General features: G+C 40.0%; 2 protein-coding genes across 2 annotated transcripts; one reads left to right on the plus strand and one right to left on the minus strand.

The window, feature by feature from the left end:
• Window positions 1–719: 719 nt before the first annotated feature.
• Window positions 720–22,015, minus strand: LOC111595225 (RIMS-binding protein 2). The gene is made up of 19 exons (XM_023308849.2): window positions 21,939–22,015; window positions 20,127–20,292; window positions 19,962–20,060; window positions 19,650–19,904; window positions 17,971–18,103; window positions 17,456–17,892; window positions 14,620–15,127; window positions 14,443–14,554; window positions 14,238–14,383; window positions 13,969–14,169; window positions 13,526–13,716; window positions 12,768–13,440; window positions 12,468–12,709; window positions 11,234–11,314; window positions 9,393–9,962; window positions 8,484–8,780; window positions 8,131–8,422; window positions 5,232–5,299; window positions 720–2,095 (listed from the first exon to the last, which is right to left on the minus strand). The coding sequence occupies exons 1-19, from the start codon at window positions 21,953–21,955 to the stop codon at window positions 1,337–1,339; spliced, it is 5,247 nt and encodes a 1,748-aa protein (XP_023164617.2). The 5' UTR covers window positions 21,956–22,015; the 3' UTR covers window positions 720–1,336.
• On the plus strand, window positions 18,792–19,657 carry LOC111595227 (FGFR1 oncogene partner 2 homolog). Its single transcript, XM_023308858.2, has one exon. The coding sequence runs from the start codon at window positions 18,866–18,868 to the stop codon at window positions 19,589–19,591; it is 726 nt and encodes a 241-aa protein (XP_023164626.2). The 5' UTR covers window positions 18,792–18,865; the 3' UTR covers window positions 19,592–19,657.
• Window positions 22,016–22,702: the final 687 nt, after the last annotated feature.

Genomic DNA, 22,702 nt, shown 5'->3' on the forward strand with positions numbered 1-22,702 from the left:
ATATATATATGTATGTATATATATATTTCTATGTATGTTTGTAGATTATCTTCAGGCGTTTTTTGTCAGAAATTTGTATTAAATATATTTATATATTTGTATGCCACATATCTTATTTTAGTTGATATTTGCTTTAAAGCTGCAGGACTTGGGCAACGGAGAGACGGTATTTGTGGCTGGGTTTCAGAGTTCGATTTCGATTTCGACATTAGCTTTGGCTATTTCTTCTTTTGCTCCAATGAAAGTTTAGGCCAGACTTGAAGGTTTAGTTAAGGTTTTTATATATATATATATGTATGTATATATAAGTTTGCATATGTGTATGCATGTGTATGTATGTATATGTAGTATATGCGTATATATATGTTTAGATCATATTTTGTTTACCATTTACCTTCTTTTTTAATATATAATTATTTTGTTATGTTTTCTCTTTTGTTTTGTTTTTTTTTTGCATAGTTTTTGGTGTGTCCATCGCCTTTTATATTGCTCAACTTTCCATTCCTATTCTTAGGCTTTGATTTATAAATTTCATTTAAATGATTTATTCATTTTTGTTTGTTTTGTTTTGTTTTGGTTTCTTTAGTTTTAATATATTTTAAATATATATATAATATGTGTATGTTTTTTGGATTTCACTTTTAGTTTTTTTATTTTTGTTTTTTACTTGTATTTATTTATAAACTGGTCAGCAACAGTAGCAAATTTAACAATGTGCGTTAACAAATAATTTGTAAATATAATGTATGTATGTATATAATATATGTATTTTCCACTCCGCCTCTATCATTTGCCTTATTAGATGTATATATATATATATGTGTGTGTGTGTGTATGTGTGTGTGAGAAGTTGCAATGGAGCTCTTCATTCATTTGTCTATTTTTTGTCATTTTTTTGTATATTCAATTTATTTATCTTTGCTATCAATTTACTTAAATTGAAAATTTGTTAATTATTTTATTAAATCAATTTTACAACAATTTATGTACTTTCTTCTGCTTGATGTTGTTGTCTCCGCCTGTGTTCAGTATTATTAATATTTCTATCAATTGTATTAATAAAAAATATTATCATTAGCTCTATTAGTTGCATTCATCAAATCAACATTACAACATCATTTACACAGGCCCACAGCGGACTGGGGGATTCTTTGATTTTGCATCCGGCTTTAACTTTATCTTTGTATAATTGTGTATACATATGTATATATGTACGTGTATACATGTATATATTTATATATGTATATATTAGCTTAGTAATGGTAATCAATAGCATAATCATAATAATAGATCTAATCTACGAATAATATAACAGGACCCTATGGAATGACCAGGGTTATTTGCCAAAGCCGAACCCGAACTTGCCAAACAGATCTTTGCCTTTCGAGAGGACGTCGCCGCCGGGCGCCGCTGCTGCGATGCCCTTGAGGCCACCCAGCAGACCGGCGCCCGGTCCCTGTGGCGGCGGCTGGGCTTGCGGTGGCATTTGTTGTTGTTGCATGCCGGGCTGCTGTTGCTGCATGCCAGGTTGTTGCTGCATGCCGGGCTGTTGCTGCATCCCGGGCTGTTGCTGCATGCCGGGCTGCTGCATGCCCGGCGGCATCTGCTGGGCACCGAAGGCGTTTGCTTGTTGCTGCGTTGGCTGCACACCGCCAGGTGGTTGCATTGGATCCGTTTTGGGCGGTTGCTTCGACCCAAATAGACCACCGGTGGCAGCCGAAGTAGCACCAGAGAGCAGGCTAGTTGCCCCCGAGAAGAGTCCGCCCGTTGGCGCCTGCGTCGTCACCGGCACCTGTTGCTGCTGCTGACCCATTCCCATCTGTCCCATTTGTCCCATTTGACCCATGCCGCCCATGCCGCCCATCTGTTGTCCCATTTGCTGCTGTTGCTGCGTCTGTCCGCCCATCATGGCCATCGGCTGTTGGCCCATTCCCATCATTCCACTTTGTCCCATGCCCATTTGTTGCTGTTGTTGCTGCTGCTGCTGTTGTCCCATTTGCGTCTGTTGCTGACCATAAGGTTGTTGTTGCTGCTGTTGCTGCTGCTGCTGGAGTTGCTGCTGCTGCATGCCGACATTACCAACGCGACCGATCATCTGCAAGTTGGCGGATTTCGAATATACACCAAAACATATTGAATTAGTCGAGTGATTCCAGTCTCGTTAAATAGATCTTCAAGTAAATGGCAACTAATCATTTAAATAATCGTATTTATGGGTATTATGGGTATTCGCATTATATTCGTACGATCTTTATCAAAATTTGTCATGAGTTTAGCGTATTCATTTAATAATAAAAAAAAAATTAAAATAACATTTTTTCGATATGAATCTAAATATTTAGTTAGTAGTAGTTGCCGCCGAGAGAGAGGATTTGGTTGAGGTTGGTTAGTAAGTAACATAATTGCAGCTACGTTCAACTACTACGCAACGTATCGTATAAAGATGCTAGTATATGGTATAGATATATGTCAGTATATATGTGGCAAAAACCTCATCAAAATTGTGTTGAGATCGCGTCGTCAATCTCGGAACAACGGTAATCGCTACGAACTGAGCTCAAAATATAAACTTTGCCCAGAAATGCATTCAATACATAGTATATATATATATATAAATATATATATATATATATATAGATGAGATATCTACAAATCGTAGGATTGATTACTTTCCATTTGATTTTCTCCATTCAATCAAAACGAATGACAGTACAAGTTTGTCAACATTTGTTGTGCTCAAAATCATTTGATTGAAATTTGAAAATTTATGTAGAACTAGCAACGTTTCTCAATTAAAACAAGACATAATGATGCCTGGCATAAGGGCAGCAAAAAAAATCAAAATATATTTTAAATACATATATATATATATATATATATATATATACATATATATATATAGATATATATAACATTATTTGAGTAATCGAAGCTAGGGGAAAAAATAGAAAATTATGAAAAATAAAACCTACAAACTCTATGCAAAAATGTTCACATTGGCGATTTCTAGTTATTTACACTAACTTAAGATTAAAATATTAACCATTCTGTATGTGTGTGTGGCTAGGTGTGTGTGCACGCGTGTGTATGGGTATGTGTTTAAAATGCATTTAAAATCCCATTTACTATAAACTTTTTGATTGAAATTCGTTTCAATCTTTCGCAGGCTTCGATTCGTTTTTTTTTTTTTGGTACTCGAGATTTTTCTTTTTTAATTTGTTTTTCCTTTTTCCCGATAAAGAAAAAGAGCCTTAAGCTAAACCAAAAGATAAGCAGAAATCAAATTTGTGACATTTTAGTGAATCGAAAACTAAAATCATCGATGTGGCAATGGAGGGTAAAGCAAAAGGCATACAAGAGAACGAAACGAAGAGTTCATATTGAAATCATATTGAATGTCAAACCAAATGATATGATTCGAAATCAAAATCGAATAGTTTACACATACAGTGAATCACATAGAAATTTTATACACATCACATCCAATATTTCATATAGTAATAGTAGCAATTAATATATATGTAATTAGTAGCGTATACGCAGAGAGAAAATCAAAAGGAACTCAAAATATAAAGAAGATATATTTTTAGATATAGTTAAGTACGAGTACGAGAGTTTTAGTTTTGAGTTTTAAGTTTTGAGTATACGGGTGAATACAGCCTATCAGCAATATATGTATATATCGTATCTGGTATTTAATGTCTTGAGTTTGGGTGTTCCGAGTACTTTCAGCAATTGTTCGTATATACACACTCGATATCTGTTGAAGCGAACATAGGAAATGATAGGAAACTTAGGCTTATAAACTATATCTGTGAGACGCCTACATAATGCTTCAGCTGACAAAAGTTGTATTGTTATAGAAACGTTTTCCGAAATATTAGCAATTAAACTTGTACATAAACAAAATATGCAAATAAACGAAAGAAGTAAGATTTGAATTGAATAACAGAAGTATGTAAATGTGATTGATTGATTGATGGTGCTGTTGGAATTGTTATGATGTCTGTTTGATAAGATCAGATCTGAAGATCCGTTACACACACACATTCAGTATATATTGTATATAGATATATACATATTACGCTATAATATGTGCTAAGCATATGTAGTTGCCGAACAATCGTACAGAATGTAGGTAAGGAACTTGATTGATTGACTGATTGGCTGACTGATTGCTTTACAGGTGTATTTATAATGCTGTTGATGTTGATTTCTGTTGGCTTTGTTGTTCTGTTGGATCTATACACTGTACTACACGAGATTCTATAAACATGTTGCTAGCTATACATATACATATATGTACATTGTTTCTCAAATATACATACATATGTATGATACATATATATATCGCGCTTCTATATGGTAAGCAAATTATTGTTCATGTACTGTACTGTAAGCGTTTTGTATGGATTATCAGAGCATTGGATATACGCACAAACATAGATCAGTATATATATAGATAGTGAATGAGTTTATATATATATTGACAGATATATTTATATAGACAGATTTAGACAGAATTAAGATAGATAGAGCGAACGAGCGAGCGAGCGAATGGACGATCAATATATATATAGATATGATAAAAAGAATTTACAAAAATAAGCTTATGAAACCGTGTAGGTATTGAACTGTACTCTAAGTTTAAGCTATGGCAGATGAGTATATAGGTGTTCGAACTGATCGTGTGTGTTCACTAGATCGTATTGTGCGTGTCTGTTAACTGAATGGATGAGTTTGTATAACACAATTGATTGTTTTCAAGAAAGAGAGCCGAATTCAAATGAGCGACAGAGATAGCAGCTGTAGAAATAGTAGTAGTAATAGTAGTAGAAGTAGAAGTAGTAGTAGTAGTAATAGTAGTAGTAGTAGTAGTAGTAGTAGTAGCAGTAATAGTAGTAGTAGTAGTAGTAGTAGTAGTAGCAGTAGTAGTAGCAGTAATAGTAGTAGTAGTAGTAGTAGTAGTAGTAGCAGTAATAGTAGTAGTAGTTGTAGTACTTGTATTAATAATTATAGTTTTTGTTGCGTATGAGGTGTTGTTATTTATATAAATATTTTTTTGGCGCTTTCTTAACTTTTTCTTTGAGTAATTGTTTTTAAAGCATTTATTTTCAAAAAGGAGTATTTGTTTATTTTTGCTTTTATTTTGCTTGGTTTTTTTTTTAAATTTTTTCTTCAAGTATTTATATGAAACGAAAAAAGAAAACAAAAGAGAAAAGAGTATTTACCTGCGTTTGGTGATCGGGGGCAGGGTGGCCCGTGTTGTCTAACAGTGTAGGGGAAGCAGGGCGAGCATCTATAGCAACGAATATAACATAAAGACTTCACATTTACCACAGCAGACCATTACAAAAAATTATTTGAAAGAAGTTGTAGTAGTAAATGAAACCGAAGAAACGAAAAACTCAAATCAAAATAAACGAAAATCGAATCGAAAACAAATCAAATGAAAACTAATTGAATGTAGTCTCAAAGTTTGAGTTACAGCTGCTGCCTGGTAGGGTTTACTCTTACTTATATAGAATATATCGAATCGTGATCGTTAGCGTTACGCGTGGGTCCGAGAATCAGTTTCAAGTGGTTTGTCTTACATAATTCACCGCAGTTGGAAAACGAAAATCCAAAAATACAATCAGAAAATCCAAATAATAAAATTCAAACCAATTTGAGAACGAAATGAAATTAATTTTAAACATTTTTACGGGGGGCATTGCAAATTGTAATTGAAATTGAAATTGTAATCGAAATCGAAATAGAAATTTTGGTTGCTTGCAAAACGATTTCTCGAAAACACAATACAAAACGGAGTAAAAGGCGCCAAAACGTAATGGATCGCTAGGAACAATTGGCAAGAGTCAAAACTGTTGATCAAGTTAGTTAAGAGTTATTGTACAAATATGTAGATACGCTGTAGTAGTTACTTAATTTGATGAACATCGTGTATGTAAGTGGCATTAAATAGTATATTACCTTTTGCGCATGGCGTCTGGTCTTACGAAAATCAAATCCCTATAAAAGCTGCGCTGGGCAGCGTATCTTAGGTATTTGATGATTAAATTAATTACACATTGAATAGTTACGGCCAGTTAGATGATGGCTCGCATAATATTGTAAATACATATATATTAGTATATGATTATAGTTATAGGGTTAAGACTTTAAAGAGTTTTTGTTTATATATTTTACACTGAAGAAATGTACATAGATTACAAGGAGAATGCTCTTCATTCAATTGAAATTCACTTCATATATATATATATATATATATATATATATATATATATATATATATATATATATATATATATATATATATGTATATATGTTATATGTGCTTTAAGCCCCTGCGGTGTTGTTGTTTTTGTTGTTATATCTCTAAGGAAACCGAAAAGAAAATTTAAAAAAAAGGAAGTAGAATGTTTATCCAAAATATCGAAATTGGCTAATTGGCAAACAAACGAGAGCAAACATTCAAAACCAGCACAAAAGTAGATATAGATATAATTAAGTAAGAAGAAGAAAAGTAAGAAAAAAGTATATATTTATAGATATATATTTGTTGTAAAAAGCACATATGGGGCATAGAAATCGGAAAGAAAGGTGAGTACATTCGATTTCAAGAGTTTTTTTGTTCCTTTCTGAAGTAGCGACTGGCTGGAAACATACATTGAGTGACTGGAAACATACATACATACGCGTATGTATTACGGTTGATTTGATCCTAAAAGCTAGATTCGTGATTATGTACAGCAGCGCGGATCGCATTCGACGTTATCTGATCATAAACTCTATATCTTATCGGTGAACAACTAAGGAATTACAGTTCATTCGGCAATCAGGTGCAAGAAACTAGTCTCTGTTTTATGCAAATAAATGGTTAACTAAATAAAAAAGAAGACATAAATTATATATATGTATAAAATAAATATATAAATGATATATATACTCGATTTAATTGACATGCAAGAGACCATCTAGAAGTTTGCAAGGCTAGAGAAAGTCACGCAAGACAAGAGACAAAAGTAGAGACAATTTTATTTGGATTTAAGAAAGTTAGTGTATAGACAGCATAAGAAAAGAACAACAACAAATGAAGGGAAAGGAAAGAGTTTTATGTGCATAAAGAGAAGAAATCTTAAAGACTTGAAAAACATCTTTAATTGTCAAATCAAACTGAGAAACCAAAATGAAAACAGAAAGCGAGAGCGAGAGATAATTTAAAGATCGTGTATACAACAACAAGAACAACAACTATGTATCTATATATTGTATTTGATAAGGATTATATAATTCGATTTCGAACCAAAGAAAAAGAAAAAGAAAACGAAAACGAAAACGAAAACATTTCTGACTGGTGCTGAAATTATGAAATATTTTACAAAGTCAAACGCAAAAGTTAAGATAAGGTAAAAACAATTGAATTAGTTGTAAAGAAATGTTGGAACATTATATAAAAAGATCTGCGGATTCAAAAGAAATATACATGTGTATATATTTATATATATATTAGAAAAAAATTAGCGGCGTTCAAAACAGAAATTGTATTGAGTTCATTGATTCATCTGTAACTGTTTGTTATAAATATTTAGAATTTTAATATATATATTTTTTTGCGAAAGAGTTAGACAGAAAGAGAGAAGAGTGAAAGATTTTTCAGGTGTCGTCACGAAACTTGTTTTTTTTTTTTGAGTATGATAATATCGTGTTTAATATATATTTCGCTGATTCCAGATTGATATTACGTATGAAATTAAAAAAGCAACAGAATCTTGTGGTTGGTTTCAGAACAGTTGCTATATACTATATATATGTATATCATCCTGCTTGTTTTAGTGTAGTCTGAAAAACCTGCATATTTTATTATCTTATAAAGTGTATAATGTATTTTTTTTTTGCTTTGAGATATTCCTTCTTTTTTCATTTCATTTTTTCTTTTTTTTTTTTTTGAATCGAAACGCAAAGTGAAAATCATAAGTAGAAAGCCTGTAATTGCTTGTCGAATAAGTTTTTTTAGTATCATATTTAGTAAAAATTGTATTGAAATCATAAGGAAAATAATTGAAAAACAAACACAAAAGAATGCAATTAAATTGATTGATCGAATCGATCTGCACAAAGCCCACTTACTTTTGCCTTGTGCGCCACGCTGCCCAGCCACGCCGGGCATCATGTTGTCGCGGGGCGGCGGGGGCGGTCCCCTGGCCCCGGGCCCCTGGCCTCTGCCACGTTGAGCGAGACTGCCGCGCCCAGCGGCGCCGCCAGGTCCCATTTGATTGTTGTACTGATCGGGCGCATCGGCCAGAAAATTGGATGGCACCAAGCCCCGAACACCGTCCAGTTCGCCCATGTAGAAACCATCTTCATCCATATCACCGTAAACGAGTATGACCTCACCCGTCTTGAAACACAGCTCCACTTGCTAAACGAGAGTGGTGAGAATATTGAATTGGAAGATGCCCTTGCCTCTGCCGCGCACTCACCTCGGCGTCCACATTCGGACTTAGCTCCTGGGGATCGTAGTCGTAGAGGGCGACCATTCGTTTCACGGGCATATTCGCATAGATGTCGCCCCAGCGATCGCGGCTCACGTTGCGCATGCTCTGCTGCGGCGCGTTCTGGCCGGGTATCACCTGGCCGGTGCCGGGCGTCGTTGTCTGGCCGCCGGTTATTTGGGTAGTGGTGTCCTCCATCTCGCTGACCATGTTGTGCGGCACATAGCCGCGACGGCCGCGCAGCTCGCCCCAATAGAAGCCGTCGGCGTCCTTATCACCAAACACCTGCGCCACAGACCGTAAAAGAAAAGCAATGACTGTTAGTAAGAAGAAGAGAGTGAACTAACCAGAGCTATATATATATATATAGTTATAATGCTATTTGGTAGTGTATGTATATGTGCATATAGCTAACTTAACGTTTAGTTATGGAACTATTAGAGAGAGAGAGAGAGAGAGAGAAGAGAACAACGTCTACTTAGTGTTTGGGTAATAGTTACTGTATTGGGGATTACATAAGTTGGTAGTATCTTGGATATGGATATGGATATGCTTAAACTTATCGGTAACAATCTCAACTGTATGTTAGGCAAATGGGGCAGACTGAGCATAATTATTGTCGAAGGAAAAACATGCACAAAATTCATTCATTCAATTAGCGGCAAGCGCAGCCAATTGTTGGCAACGTTCCAATTCGGCATCCAATTCAGAGCAAGCGCTGCTTTCCAGATTAGCTGATGCTGATTGTTGATTAGGAATTGCTGATGCTGTTTGCTGGTTGCTTTACCATTTCGTGTTACGCTGACGTTCCGCCGCCTCTTAATGGCTCAGCAAGTGCGTCGCGGCTGCAAAGTGTTTTGGTGGTTCTGTGTTACGGCAAAATTGCAAAGAGCTTACCTTGATAGTATCGCCCTCTTGGAAGGGCAGCTCTTCGTCGCACCCATCTGGATTAGGACTCATTGTGGATGGATCGTAGTCGAACATTGCCATAAAATAGCGCGGCTTCTTCTGGGCCGCGGACAATTGTTGCTGCTGCTGTTGGCCCGATTGCTGCTGCCCGGGTAACATTTGACCCTGCTGCGCCTGCTGCTGTTGCTGTTGCTGTTGCTGCTGCTGCTGTTGTTGCTGCTGTTGGTTGAGTGCACCGCGTGGACCTTGCACTTGACCAGGCAATTGGCCTGGCAGTTGGCCCGCCATTTGGCCTTGCATTTGACCCGCCATTTGACCCTGCATGTGACCCTGCATTTGCCCAGGCAGTTGCCCAGCCATTTGACCCTGCATGCCGTGCATTTGACCTTGCATCTGTCCCGGCACGGGTCCACGAAAGCGTGCTCCCTGTGCTCCGTACTGCTGCTGCTGCTGCTGCTGCTGCAGCTGCTGTTGTTGCGTCTGTTGCTGCTGCTGCTGCTGTGGTCCCTGGGGTCGTCCTGGCACCATGCCGCGCTGTGGTGCAGTCGGCTGGTAGCCCTGCATATCGATAATTTATCGATCGTGGATAGCACGCGCATGAATTTGAATTAATTTAAATGAATTTGAAATTTTGTTAGCATTTTTTTTGGTTCTTTTTAGATTTTCGCAAAGTTTGTTCTTAGATTGTACTCTGTTTTTCATTCACATTGTCTAGAGAGAGGTAAGTTCTTTAGCAATGTGCGGGCGTCTGCGCATAGCGTTAAGGCTCGACACAACTAAAGAGGTTATATAGTTACATATGTATATAGACTAAGTAGTATATGTGTGTGGATCTGTTGTATATCTGTGTATGTGTATAGATCTGTACATTAAGAAAGGCGCATTAAGCAGGAGTCTAAGTACAAACAGCTGGGAAATCATAAAACTATGGCTGATAGGTCAAAGGCAATTACGAAGCTAGTTTGTTAAGTGTTGTTTGTTTTGGAGATAAGAAAGCACGAGTTTGAGTTGAAATGGTAGCCAAGTAGATGTTAGGTTCGCTACCTGTAACTGTTGTCTGTGTTGTGGTTGGTATACACATGTCGCTAATATGAACTGCAAACCTACTGAACACTAATTTATATGTATACTTACACACACATATATATACATATTCATATATATATATACACATGTACATATAGCAACTTATTTTATATATATATAACAAGAGGTTTATTTATCGTTGATGCATTTCGTATATAGTTAGCGGGCGCTGAGACTATCCCAGTCAACGGGCAGTGGATAAGCATTTGCAATCGATTTTATATACATAATTGAATATCGCTTGAGATTGAAAAGGTTATTGTTTAGCATATAGTTACGATCGCTAAGATATCGTAGCGTGTATCCTGGCTAACCATGCAAAAGCTCAACACTTCATTCACGACTTTTCAAGCTTCCCTAAAGACAAAAGTTTGCCCTCAAAAATAGGCAAATATTTTTTGAAAAAATTAACAAAAATAAAAAGTTTGCTAAATGAAAAGTTTTATGAACTAAGAATCGAAAAGTTTCAAATAATATTTATAACTCAGTATTTTGGTTCTTAGCATTTCGTTAAAGCTTAAGTTAAGCATAGTTCTACTGGTTTTTAGTTAATTATAATATATTCATAGTTAGTTTAAGCTATTGAACTTGAGATACGTATTACTAAAAATGCAGCGAACTCTTAAGATGAGTTTTTACTCTAGGCAAAAGTATTACAATTCAACTTATATGTTAGTGTGTGTGTGTGTATGTGTGTGTTTAATACGAATGTGTATGTGAGAGATGTTGTGGGTATAACTTACATTCTGGTTCACTTGATTCTGTGTGGGTTTCGAGAAGAGGCCACCGAGCAGGCCACCTAACAAGCCGGAGCTTCCGTCGGGCTGTTATCGATTCGATTCGATTCGGTATGGTAACGGGTTAACGGTATCGTTTCATATAATGAAAATGAATATGTATAACTTGTTTTGGTTTAAAATTGTTCGTTGCATTGCGTTTTTTGTTTTTTTTTTTTTTTTAATATTTTAGATTTCCTTAATCAAAGTCCGCTCAAAATACTTATTGAAGTAAGAAAAGTTTCTATTGTTCAAACTGAGTAACTCAATTAAGTTTTTGCATTTGGCAGCAAAGTTTTTGGAACATGCTATTTGTGAACTGTACTAAAACGAAAACGAACACAAAAACCAAACCAAAAACCAAATCCAAAATCAAAATCCAAATCAAACACTAGCATTAAGAAATCGGCATACGTTTGTCACACAGAACCGAAAGATCAACTAAATTAATAATAAACAATTTACATACATACAAATTCTTTTTTTTTTTTGGATTTTAAGGTTATTTAGTGGGTCTCAATTCAAGTTGCTTTGGTTCTTATAATATATATATATAGTTATTATACTTTCTCATGGATCTCGGCAACACAGTTCATTTTTTTTACAAAATTTTGTGTGTGAATTTTGTGCGATTGTCTAATATTTCATAGAGTGTATGTATATAATGTGGTTATATTGCAAAAGAATTCATAGAAAATAGGTTGAGAGCAGTAAGTAGAGTAGTAAAGGCAATTCATAATAGATATAGAAAGATATAGAAAGTATATAGGTAGCTGAATACTTTTCCTTGTTTTTACTTTTCTTTTTTCATTTTTTTCTTTTTTTTTAAATATCCATTATGAACTCGGAATCAAGTCGATGTTCGTTTCAACCAAAAACAAACTGAACACAGGTTGGTTAAGTATATATAGTATGTATATGTGGGGGTTTTTTCTTTTGGATTTTCCATTTGAGTATCATATATACAAATCATAACGGGGACATTTGGATTGGCATTCAAATTCGGATGGAGTACGATCTACATTTGGTAGAACTTTATGTACAATCTTTTTAAAGGAAATTTTGGAAAAGTCAGTGGAAATAATAACGAAAGTTAGACGAACAAATCAAACGAGTTATGTACAGTGAGTGTCAGAGTTAGGCGATCTGCAACACGGATCTGGCTAAGTGACTGACAGTTGGGTGCGGCGCACACACTAACCTGATGACCCGGCTGGGCCTGGCCCGGCTGCTGGTTGGGCAGCTGGCCCGGCTGTTGCTGCTGCTGCATCTGATTGGGATCGTATTGCGTGTGGTCCTGCTGGCCGACCATCATGTGCGACTGCCCGGTCATGCCCACCTGATGCTGCTGCATGGGCATGCCGTGGAGGCCCTGCTGCGGCAGCTGCGGACCCATGCCCATTTGATTTGGTCCCCGGCGAGCGACAGCGTTGCGCACGTTGTCTGTAGATGAACAGATCTTAAGAGTCCAATTCAAATTGATAGTCATGGGCGCACTCACTTGGTATTAAGATGGGTGCACTGTCCGCCGACTGTGAATCGCGAGATTTGGTGCGTATGGTAACGGCCCGGGGATTGAAGACGCCCAGCTTACCGATGTCGATGAGTGCATGATCGCCCGTGGGTGAGTTAATGTCGGTCACCTTCTTACCATCGGCGTACACAGCATAGCCGGTTACGGGCCCCGTAGACGTGGGTCGGTTAACCGGCTGCCATGTCACCAGAATGGTGCCATCCTGAGGACCAGCCTCCAATTGGATGTCTTGTGGGGGATCAGGCAAACCTTTGGTCAGTGTGCGAAAATCGGCATAGGCGCCGGGTGCTTCCTCCTGGCCGGGTCTGCCCGGTGCTTGCGGCGTATGCTGGCCAACGGCACGCAAGTGCTTGGCCCGCACAGTCACCCGATATTGGGTGCTCGGCGCTAGCCCGGTTATTGTATGCCTATACATGCCCGGCTTGACGGTGCGCACCTCCACATTGTTCACACACACCACGTGCTGGTGGTTGGAGTTGGCTGGCAGCCATGAGATAACCGCCGAGGAACACGTTATGTGCGAGGCGCGCACCGCCGAGGGGCCCAAGTGCGAAGTGTCTCGCCCAATGATCATTGTGCAGGCGGCGTCCCTGGACGTCTGACGGGTTTGCGTAACGCTCCGCACGCTAATGCGATGCGGCTAAACAGACAAGCGAATAATCCACAAGATATGTGAGAAGAGAATCAAGAAGAAGCCTTGCTCCATTGCATCACTCGAGACTTACCCGCGTCGAGTCGACGCCCTCAATCAGAGCGCGTGTGCGTTCGTTGGCCTTCACCGTGACCTTGAGCACACCATCTACATAGACGTGATAACTGTCAATCAGATTGTAGCCCACCGGCTCCGGCGGCGACCAGCCAATGAGCACGCTCTTGTTAAGCTGCCGTTCCAGCGTCAAGTGCTTCGGAGCTGGAACTAGTGTTGCAGAGCAGGCAGGATGAGAAGCGAAATGAATTTGTTAGTATTTCAGTCTTTATAATTTGGCACTTTTATTGCTGCTAGCCTAGTCCAGTGCGTCTCTACAGTTAGGGTATACAAAGGTCGTTATGCTCACATTTGCCAACGCAGACGACGCATTCGAGAGGCCACAGAACCCAACCCAGACCAGACCAAACCAAAGTGATTAAATAATGGGGCACGGGGAGCAACGGGAGCGTGTATAGTTACCATTATCGCTAATGTCATCCTGGTCGTGCTCCAGATCGGTGTGCGTCTCACTCAAACGTGCCAGTTCCTCGTGCGTGTGTGTGAGCAATGGGTTGTGCGGCGGCAAGGAAGGCAGCGACGTTGTGTCGCACTGCATGGAGCCATCCTCGGCATCGCGCAAAGTGGACAACACCGCCTGATGGAACTCCAGCAAATCATCGCCTAACCAAGTCGAATAATACGCATTGAAGGAGCTATTGATGAGATTGAGTTGACCAATCGCTACTCACCCACAAGTCGCTGCACAAACGAAGCGGGCACTAAGCCGCGTCGTCCATCCAGGAGCTCAGCATCCAGATAGCCACCCTGCGGCTCGCCGCTGGTCCACACCAGCAGATAGTCGCCAGCGCAGAGGGAGAGCTCGCCCTCGGCTTCCCTGCAAGAGGAGTGGAAAGTCAAGCACCTAAAGACCTACCATGTGTTCGGCTCACTCACTCTGGCGGATCATAGGGAAAGCGCGCAATGAAGACGCAACAGCGTCCCTTGCCAGGTATGTCCAACATGTCAACCTGCGGCTCGCTGGCGCCGTTCAGCCCATGGTTTCGAGCTGAAAGCAAACGGAGCATCGGTTACGCCATTCACCAAAAAAAGAGCAGCCATCGCTATACTCACTGTCCAGTTCAAGGGCGCCCAGCGCCAGGCCGCTGCGATTGTGCATGAGGGACGCGCCCAGGCCATCGGTGAACTCGTCCAGGCCCCAGCTGCTGTGGCCCACGGGTATGGGCGAGCATGGTGAGCTGCGATTGCCATAGCGCGTCATCGGAATATCAATCTCGTCCAGCATTTTCATCTTGGTGGCCTGGCGCAGTGCAGCCGATGTGAACGGATACGAGGCGCTCGATGCAGCGTCCATAAACGGCGGACCGTACGTGCTGCCCAAGGCGCCGGCAGCACCAGCGCTCAGCCCGTAAAGAGAGGTGGCGCCCGTAATGCCGCCGCCAGCTGGTCCCAGGCCCAGGAGGGCGCTCGTGTCGAGCATGTTGATGTTGCTCATGGTGGGATGGGTCAGCGAGCTGCCGACTACGCCGCTGCCGCCGCTCAGGCCCAGGGCCGAGTAGCTGGTCGAGCCGCCAGGCGGCAGATTATGCGAGTTGAGTGACAGGAGGGGCATGGTTGTGCTCTGTAAATTGTACAGTTGTATTGTTCCGCGCTTCTCGTTTCAATTTCAATTTCAATTTCAATTTCATATTCAATTTCATAGTCAATTTCAATTTTGTGTGCGAATTTTGGTTGTTGTTTTTGGTTTTTCAATTTACATTGTTGTTTTTGTTGTGGTGGTTGTTGTTGTTGTTGTTGTTTTCGGTTAGTGTATTAGTACAGGCGGGTGTTACAAGGGTACACATACAGACAATTATTGCATAGACACACAGACAGACACACACACAGAGAGACATTGAAACACATGGATTGCGTAAGTTTCGCAAGTTTCAGCACATTGGGAAGAGAACGAATCGAAATACGAGTTATTTTACATAAAGAGAAAAAGAGAAGAAAGAGAGAGAGAAAGAGAGAGAGAGAGGAGACAAGAGAGAGCACATAAAACGGGAAAAGAGATCACAGAGTACACGTTTATTGGTCAATATATAACAGGAAGCCAGCTAGAAACAGCATTATATATTAGCTATGAGAAAGTATTTGAAAGTCTTGTGATTAACGACGCAGACGAGAGTTGATACATAGTTTATGAATATACAGTTAGTTGCTAACATATGTGAACTGAAGCCGTTTCCAAGCAATTGATATGAACAATGTTGCCCGAACAATGGATTAGTTTAATAGTCAAACATCGAAACGGAAAGCGTCGAAATGTACTATGTTGATTCGCTATAGATTTGATATTGATATTGATATTGATATATAGGTATATATAAGTTTATACAAGTCGTAACTCTTGGTATGTATATGCATGTGGCATTGAGTTTGTATACAAAATGTGCTGTGCGTGGAGAAGAATGCGAGATGCGACGGGGTTGAAATTCTAGTGAGATGGCATCAGCACTAATCATGCAAGTTTATAACGAGGATAAGGCAGGAAAAATATATATATACACTGGCAAAAGAGCTAACAATGCTTTACTTAAATTCATATAACTTTTTCATATTCTTATTGCGCCACAGCTCTCTATGCACGTTTCTGTGAAACTAGTTAGAGTTTTTTTCTGGTTTAAGAATAATATATACATATAAATATATATATATAATATATAATATATAATATATAATATATAATATATAATATATAATATATAATATATATATAAAATATATATGTACTTTATAAAGGCTGCTTCTGCTCTTAAAACTTTTTTTTCTGTCTAAAATCTCACAAATTTTACTGTACTCGTAACCAAGTTTATTAGCCAAAGATTCTAACATTTGAAGACCTAAAGATTTTAGAGGTATTCTCACTTAAATATGAACAAATTCGTGTGCACTTCAGTTGCCAGCCATTATGATACTTCAGCGTATTACTAAAACTATCCAAATGAATTTTAAAATTTTTGCGAATATATCATTGTTGTTTTCAGACCAATTTCTACAGGACCTTAATTGAGAGCCTGATTCTGGAGCCAGATACAAAATATTTCAGGCTGACTACGTTTCGGCATCTCAAAAATATTTTTTAACAACTATATAATAATAAGTTTTGATTACTAAGCCTGCATCAAGTATTGTTGGCCATAAGAAAAGGCGCATTGTTTGTGAAAGTATCTTATACTAAAGCATTTGTTATGTATAGCTGCAAGGGTATTTTGTCCAAGTTATTATATTTTTCTCTTTCCAAAACATCGGGCAAATAATCAATTAATAAATAAATATTCTATATACTATTCAGAGATATATATACTAAAGGATTAGGCAATCTGTTAAGACTGTTTTGCATGCAATTTAAATATTGAACAACATAAGAGAAATAGTTAAAAAATTCTTTAAAAATAATTAAAACAACCTTAGTAAAATTTTAAATACATTTTTTTAAATATTATTAATTACTTTAATAGAAAAAACTATTTGGATGAGTTAAGAAATACATTGAAATACCAAAAGTTGCATCTGAGTAGCTACGTCAGTATGTGAGGCTGTGTGTGTGTATGTATGTATGTATGTGGGCATGTATGTGGATATGTGAGCATGTGAGCATGTAATTATTTTCAATAATGAAACTACAACAAAGCACAAAATGTGATTTTTATTGAACGGCGAGCCACTTGGTTCAGCGGCTATGATCAACGATTAAATGAACAAACACGAAGGCTACTTTAAGCAGATGATCACCAAAAGGAGCGCCAAAGCCATGTCGCCAAGTGCCAAACAAAGGCTTCAAAGCGGATTTTGTTTTGGTTCAAAAAAAGCTAATTTAATTGCATTTTATAAAGTTTTGTTTTGTTGGGTTTCTCTTTGGTTTTTGTTGCTTGTAGTTCATTGCGATTGAAAATAGTTGGTTTACCTGACTTAATGCCGTTGGCATAGCCTTCATCGTGTGAATATTTACCGGCAATGGTGGAATGCCAGTTATTCCACTAGTTCCACTCAGCAGCTTCTCAACGGAGCTCTGGCCACCGCCGTAGGCAGCCGCGTTCATTGATTGCAGGGCATGGCTGCTCAGACTCGAGGATATGCCGCTGATTGAGTTGGGCATCAAGGCCGATATGGATGATAAGCCACCACCACCAGTACCGACGCCCGAAGCCGCCGCCGCGGCAGCAGCGGCAGCACTCTGCGAGCCAACGCTGGTGCCGCTCAGACTGGTGCTTGCTCCATTGCCCAGCGTGGACGCCAGCGATTGTGGCAGGCTCGAGTAGCCGGACGATAGAGCGGAAACGCCGCCACCCGATGCGCCGCCCAATACGGCGCGTTTATATCGATTCAGTTCTTCTTCAAGTTCTGAAAGAACACGTCAAACAAATCGCATGCAAACCATATAAAAAACTGGCTTGGAAAACTGAATTACGTGGCACCTACCACTCTTTGATATGGTTCTAAATTCGCTGTTTCCCGTATTCATCATGGAGCTGGGCGGCAAGCTCTGCAAGGCTGACATGCTGGCGCTGGCCGAGGTGCGCGGCTGTTCCAGCTCGGCCAAAACGCGATTGTCCTAGAATCGAACGGGATCAAGAAGTAAGCAAATGTGGAGATTAATATATAGTTGCCAGGCTTGCAATGTTCTCAGATTTTCTTATTCTAGATTTTGACTTGGTTTTTAAGCCATAACTAAAGCAGCACTTAAGCTGAAGGCTTAATAGTTTTTAAGTCGCGGTGAAGGTATCTCCTAGTCAGGCACTCTCGACTTGAGCATTTTTACTTATTTCAGCTACTTCTTGTGCTTTATATTAAACTGTAATATTTTTTATACCGTTTGGGATGTTACCCAAGCTTAAGGAATATATTTATATTTATGCTTTGTTTTATTTAGCAAATGTTAGAATTTTTTCAAACCTAGGCAGACTTTACGAAAAAGTGCAAATAACAGAATATATATATATATATATATATATATATTAGATTAGAATGTGCTTTATTTCAGATTTTGTTTTAAGAGCTAACTCATACAACTATGAAGCACATTTGTACTTAAAATAAAAATATAATCCAAGCTTAAATCATAAAAGATTTTCATACCAAAATTTAATATCGACTTTTTCAAAACTGCAAATTTCAGTTAAAATCTTTTCTTTCATTTAATACGCAGTCAAAACTACTCCCACTCCACACTCGAGCATAATCCTAGTAGGCCAGGTGCGAGATGCCAATTTATTGTAGGCCTGGCAGCAGCTGTGTGTGCCCTTTTCATTGTCCCTTCGGAAGCTGGCTGAAAGCTCAGTCTGCTTAAGGCAAAACCTCAAATTCGATGTAAAACATGAGCCACTTTTCGGATGCGATGACTACGCTGATCATCAAGGCACAGAAGGTGTCTTGCGACTTCAATGATTTGCTGCAGAAGACATCGTGTCTAATAGCTGATTGCCAGAGTGTGGAGAAGAAATTCGTCGAGTGCTGCGGCGTGCAGGACGATCAATTGCTGAAGAACTTGGTGAAATACTGCAATGACGAGGAGCGCATACAACAGCTGCTCGAGAACGCCGAGCTGAAGCAGACTGTGGAGGACTACAAGGAGGGCGTCAAGCAAATCATGCAGAAGTTCAGAGATCATTGCCAGCAGAGCGCACTCAACGAGAGGTTCAATCTGCGCCGCAGATACGTATCTCAGCTGCAGAAGGTGGTCGACAATCTGGAAAACCGAATCGAGGAGATGACCCTAATCATGATGTGCAGCATCAGCATGGAGGAGAACCACAGCACTGAGAATCAACGCATCATCCAACAGCTGGCCAAAGACAACGACGAGCTGCGACGCAAGCTGCAGATACACACGAGCTCCAATGGCGAGAAAGTGGATTACTTTAAGCAGGCTCTGCCGCTGCAGACAGACTCCGGCACCCAGATCGAGGTGGGCGATACCCAGGACTCGGACACGTGCAGCATAGGAAGCTTCGGCAGTTTCGAGACCTGTTTCTCGTCCGGCTATGAGTACCAGTCGACAGACAATTCAGGTCAAAGCCAATTCGAAGCAGATCAACTTTAACGGGCATCGCTTTATACATGTTACATCATATTAAGCTTTATAATAATCAGTTATTTACCTGCTCAATCTTGGCCATTATTATATCAATCTCGGAGCCTTGGTCCTGGTGGCTGATTGTCGGCGCCCATGTGACGGTGGAACTGCTTGCAGAAGTTGGTATACTCGAACATGGATATTGGCCATGTTGCCCTGCTGCGGCCGATGTTGGGGGACAGTTGGCCATATGCTGGCCGCTTGGCCGCCCTGACTTGGCCTTGAGCGCGGCAGTTAGCTCGATTTGCAGCTCCTCGCAGTGCACGTTCTCCAGCGCCACCTGGAATGCGTACAAATTGTAGCCTAAGCACTGCGAGCAACACGTACCTCCACGTACCTTCTTTTCCAGCTCACGAGCACGCGACTGTAGATTCTCCACGGCCTCGGTGTCGGGTCGAGCGCAGCCGCTTAAGTTGCGTATTTGTGCCAGAGTTTCCTGTCACAGGAACCACTCAAAATTGTAGTTGACTAGCTAAATAGACCGTGAGCTGCGGCAACTCACCTGATGCGCCCGCTCGATCTCGGTGCGGCGCATTTCCGCATCGCGCAGCTGCATGCTCAGCGCGTCCAGCATGCTATTTGGCGCTACGCCGGCGGCCACGGCAGCGGCCGCCGACTGATGATGGTGCATCGACTCGTACGGCATGCTGTGGCTGCCCTTCTGACGTCTGCGAATAAATAAAAAAAAGGGAAACAAAAAAAAGCGTTCAATCTCTTGGCTGTAAAATTCTCCGTGGGCGGCGGCAGCCAATGAAGGGTTATTGCTCAATTTGGGCTTGATTTATTTATGTGCGCGAGCTTTGGAAATGGGGCAACTGCTTTGCTGCGCTTTGTAGAACGTGCACACACACATAGCACAGGACAGGGCACATACGGCGAGCGTGCGAAGCGTGTGAACTTTGAACTTTGGGTTAATTGCCGTTGTGACCGCATTTCGTGTCTGACCCCCAAGGAACGGCACGCTCATGCAACAATATTTCCCAATACTTTGTGTTGAGTTCCTGATTCAAGACTGCACTCAGAACATTTCCTTCGCATTTCCTTCACATTTCCCTTATTACTCATACGCCATGTGGTCGTGTGAAAAGTGCGTAGTGCTAAACGTTCGCCCTTTTAATCGTCGCACACCTGCGCTGCAATCTAGCGCTGTGATTTCACTGTCTGCCATTGCAAACACACGCCCACACACACACATACACAGCCAATATAAACAGTCATGCACAGTTATTCACACTCACGTACAGTCAATTGTATTACTCATACGCCTTGTTAGACGCGTGTCGGTATAGAAACAACTGTAACATGAGAAGCAGCTACGAAATATGAAAGTTGACCGACACTCACATACCTCGTAGTAGCAAGTGTGCTAATAAACTCAACTATGTATATATATTTATATTATAATTGAACAGCACATTGTGTTCTATATAGAGTTAAGTTGATTGAAGCAAAGTTTAATCTTATCTGAAAAATATTTATATATATATATATATATTTGTATATTAATAAAACTTGCGCTTTTCAAACTTCATCAATTTATAAATAAGCTGCTCAAACAGCAAAATTACTGTTTACACAGAGTTTTCATTGTTCGAAAGTTTGAAAGTTTCCTGCCAAGGATAATCGACTACTTTTTTAGCCCTTTGTAGAGGGTATTCAACACGCGCCAGTTTGTCTAGACAGCAGCAAGACGCTGCAGCTGCCACAGAGCAAGAGTTACAAGCTGCAAATTTATACACACACACAAACTGTAAGTTGCTGCATTAGCTGCGAATTGCGTGACTCTAGCAGTGGCTTTCCGTGTTATATTGGAATTCAAATCGAATAATAAATCGCGAAGGAAATTCAATTTGCATCACTTTACGTTCTATGATATGGTCAGGGAATATTTCTATTCTGGATACAGAATGCTGCGATGATTTTAATACACACCCACCCACACAAATACACACGCATACACACGCATTCAAGGCAGGCATCCAGGCAGTCAGGCAGGCAGGCAAAAGACATGCATACAGCTGCATTCTACTGTCGATGGCGATGTTTGCTGTATTTATACCCCGCCCGTTTCCCCTTGACATTTAAATGACAAGGTTTATCCCGTTGCTGCCTCGCCCATCTGTGGGCGTACATGACAGCATCCAGCAGGTGGGCTTTGACATTTACTTCACGTCCTTCCGGTGCTGCCAGCAACAGCGCTCGGTTACGTTGATTGCATATTTTCTGCAGAATTTCGTTAGCGCTTGCTTCCTCGCTGCCCAGTTGATATCTATACTGAAAACTGAATGATGAATATCTATGCTGGAGTACTTACAACGACTTGTTAATCATGTTAAATCATCATTTACGATGTGTAAAAAGGTAAACTGCGTCTATTTATAGTAAACGTAGCACTTTTTTCACTTCACTTTTGCATGAATGCGCGTTGTGTGTGTGTGTGTGTGTATGTGTGTGTTTGTATGTGAGCGTTCCTGATGCCGTTATAATTGCGTTACGTGTGTGCAGCACAACGGAGCGCAATCAAATGCGAAGCGCAACAGCAGCAAAGTCTCATTACGGCCACTAGTTGCTATTGTGCACAGAGCTACGACAGTCTCTTCCCCAGCTCCTGTGTAACAGTGTATGTGTACATGTGTGTTTGTAAGTGTATGTACAACTGCAAAAGCAGCAACACCAACAACAGCAACAATGTCGTTTATTGCTTTAGCTTAACTGCAAAAGTATGCACAGCAATTTGAGTGTGCGAACAAGATGGCAGCATTGTCTGTGTGTTGATGATGAGAGCCAGAGAATTTTGGTCATTGAGTAATGAGCTGCCCAGCTATGACTAGAGAAAGAGCGAGAGAGAAAGAGAGAGAGAGAGAGAGGGCAAGAGAGAGCGTGTGTGATGCGTGTGAGTAAATATCCCAGCGAAAGATTGCAGTTAGCCAACACTGGCGCATGCGCCATGCTGTTATGTTAACAGACTCGCGTACTGTTAAACGGCTAACAGCGCTGTTCGTCCTTAAGTCTGTGGGCTTCAAAATTTTTTAATTATGATTATGAAGTGGGCGTTAAGTAGCTCTTACTCTGTGTGTT

This window comes from Drosophila hydei, unplaced genomic scaffold, assembly GCF_003285905.1.
Source record: "Drosophila hydei strain 15085-1641.00,03,60 unplaced genomic scaffold, DhydRS2 tig00008119-arrow-pilon, whole genome shotgun sequence".
Lineage (NCBI taxonomy): Eukaryota > Metazoa > Arthropoda > Insecta > Diptera > Drosophilidae > Drosophila > Drosophila hydei.